At 39.0% G+C, this 2,863-nt stretch overlaps 1 protein-coding gene across 1 annotated transcript in view; it reads right to left on the reverse strand.

Moving 5' to 3' along the window:
• LOC118425343 (cytochrome P450 3A6-like) overlaps positions 1–2,308 on the reverse strand; it is a 7,632-nt gene extending 5,324 nt beyond the window's left edge. The window contains exons 1-2 of the mRNA XM_035834152.1: positions 2,256–2,308; positions 1,626–1,780 (exon numbers count right to left, since the gene is read on the reverse strand). Of these exons, the coding sequence (XP_035690045.1) occupies positions 1,626–1,780; positions 2,256–2,308 (208 nt within the window). The remainder of the gene's footprint in view (positions 1–1,625; positions 1,781–2,255) is intronic.
• Between the last annotated feature and the right edge of the window lie 555 nt (positions 2,309–2,863).

Below are 2,863 nucleotides of genomic sequence, written 5' to 3' on the forward strand. Positions count from 1 at the left end.
ACCTCTTTGGTTGGATGCAAAATGTAATGCGTAGATTTCAGCAGAAGAAGTATAAATGTGTACTGTGTAAAATCTTATTGAGTACAGACTTTTGCTAGCTGTAAGTTTCTGTATATTACTGTGTCACTTGTATATATAGCAGAGAACAGTCTAAGGCGTCACTGAAACAGAAAGAAAATATTGTCTTGATCACATAACATCTTACTAGTACCAACAAAAAGCAAAAATCTACAAAAGTTCAGGTGTGACATCTTGCCAACTGCTTTGCTGATTGTTTAACAGTTAGCTACAATCCGTTGTTTTCTACTATTCTTTGGAAATGTATGTTTTAATGTATTAGAATCCGATCCATCTTTTCAACTTGTACGATATTTTTACAATCAAAAATGCCCTGCATAATGCCTCGCATCGGCTCAAGCACAGTGCACCATTAAACTATCTAAATTCTCGTCAATCCCCACACACTGGTTTTACTAAAAAAACTATATACCGTTCCTTGGAAATATGTTTCAATGTGTCCGAATTCATGATCACTATCTTTTCAAATTGTACGTTACTCTTACGATCGAAAATGTCCTGCAGGACCTCCTGCAGCTGCATATATAGACGCACGCCCCCCTCCCACCCGCACGTAAACTGTTCCAATCGTTGCACAATAAACTTGACTGTATACCCTCCACAAAATCTTTCGTCAAATGTCGTGCTCATTTTACTCACATGACACTACGCCTTAGAATGTAATGTTATATTTTAATACATCCGAATTCCAGAAAGATAACTTTACAAACTGTACCAATTTCTGTACGATAAAAATCTCACCTCCTCCGCACCGTCAACGCCCGTGAGGGTATTTACCGGAATAACCCGAAATGACCCGGAATAACCCGGAATAACCGTAATATTTCTTGTTCCCATGGCCATATATACATTATTTTATGCCAAAATATTGCATTCTGCGATCTTAACTTATCAAAGCACACTGTATTTCGGTAGCTTTCATCCTTTATTAAGGTTATTCCGGGTTATTCCGGGTTATTCCGGGTTATTCCGCTAAATACCCGGACCCGTCAACGCTATCGCAAAATGAACCGTGCGATTTAACGACAACTCCTCAAATGTTACATGACCAGTGTTTTACTGCAAATCAAGAAACATTTTCCTTTCCTAGACTTTGCTAATGAGCGCTGCAATGTTTTCTGTACGAGTAGAGGTCATGGATAAACAGTATTCTTACAACGTTTATTTGAAGGGCTAAGAAGGGCTGAGAATTGTCGTAAAAACGCACGGTACATTGCGTTTATTTGAAGGGCTGAGAAGGGCTGAGAATTGTCGTAAAAACGCACGGTACATTTTGCGACCATAGCAGACCCATCCAAGGACGAACCATTAAACCGGGGACAAAGCCGGGCGCCTGCGGCGCCCCGGCAAAAAATGTTTCGATTGAACGATAAATGATGTAATTCATTAATTTACTCTCTAAAGTTATAGTTGGACAAAGTTTCATTACTTCTAGTAAGGTTATGGCTGATTTAAAAGCTATGGGACTGATGTTGATGATGATCTTATTTCATTGCTCTTATTTAGGAGTGATAGTATTTGGTTGTAGATGAACAAGATGTGGTTACCTCCGATGACCAGGTAGGGCGGCAGAGCTGTAAACGTGGTGATGTCGATTTTCCTCGCATTCTCCACAAAAGCATCCTGCGGGTTTTTGTGGGAGTTCACATCGACTCCGAACGCCGTGCTGGCTATCACGTCCATGCTGAAGCAACCGAAGACCCTCGGGGGGAAAAACGAAAAAAAACTTCACTTTTTTTTATCCTCGGTTTTGTTTAGCCAGGGTAGCCCAACTCAGTGATATCACATTGCTTTTCAGTGGGGCCCATGGAACACATGTAACAGAAGATAAAATGTCTAGGCTATGTGTGATGTACAAAAAATCTAATAAACTGGTGGATATGTGTATGCAAACTTCTAAGTATCTGATACCAGTTCATTTAAAGAAACATGAAAATGCCATGCATTTAAGTAACAGAGTTATAAAACTTGGATTGATGTTTGGAAAAAATCGTATTTTCCAAGAGCTACCGTAGAGTGGTAAAAGTATACTGGCTTTGCCTATGCACATACAAATGTCAAGTTGCTTTTTGTTTGACCTTTCTGTCGAACAATATTTTTGCTGGTCTCATCAATTGTATTGGGTGGGATAGGGTTGTTGGTTGTGGAATAATTGTGACCGCTTTGAGCTACCATACCTTTTGACATCAAACGTCGTTCCCTCCGAGCACATCTTCTCTAGGTTCTCCATGAGATGATTCGCGCATTTGTTTATCAGAGGTACCATCTGCCACGCGTGGATAACAACAACACTGAATGTATTAGCTTCTGGGCCTTCTTTGGGCTCATAATACACTTTTGCTGACCATTTCTTTTTTGTACTGGGTCGCTGATTGCCGGCCGTCGCTGATTCATTTAATTGGCTTGGTCGAGGCTAGAATGTATCCTTTGGGCTTTTTACATTACCTCCACTTACCTCTATACACTTCAGCTTTTCAGTCAAGGAAATATACACGACTTAATACCTGAAGTTATGTAATCCAAACGAGTGGGAAACAATGTAAATAGAAGAAAATATTATAAGTATTCTTACTATTTCTTTAAAATTGCTATTGTCGTTTAGTGCTCGACAAAACTTACATGTTTATATATCATTAATTTTCAATCCCTAAAGATGAATGTGGGATGGCAAGTGAAAGGTTTATTTTTTCAGAAAATCTTGTCTAGTTGTAAAGATTTAATTAGAGATATCAGTTTCATTCCTGGATGTACATAAACCACTAGTTGTTTGTTAGGTAAAGGTTAG

The sequence above is a fragment of the Branchiostoma floridae genome, chromosome 11 (assembly GCF_000003815.2).
Source record: "Branchiostoma floridae strain S238N-H82 chromosome 11, Bfl_VNyyK, whole genome shotgun sequence".
Lineage (NCBI taxonomy): Eukaryota > Metazoa > Chordata > Leptocardii > Amphioxiformes > Branchiostomatidae > Branchiostoma > Branchiostoma floridae.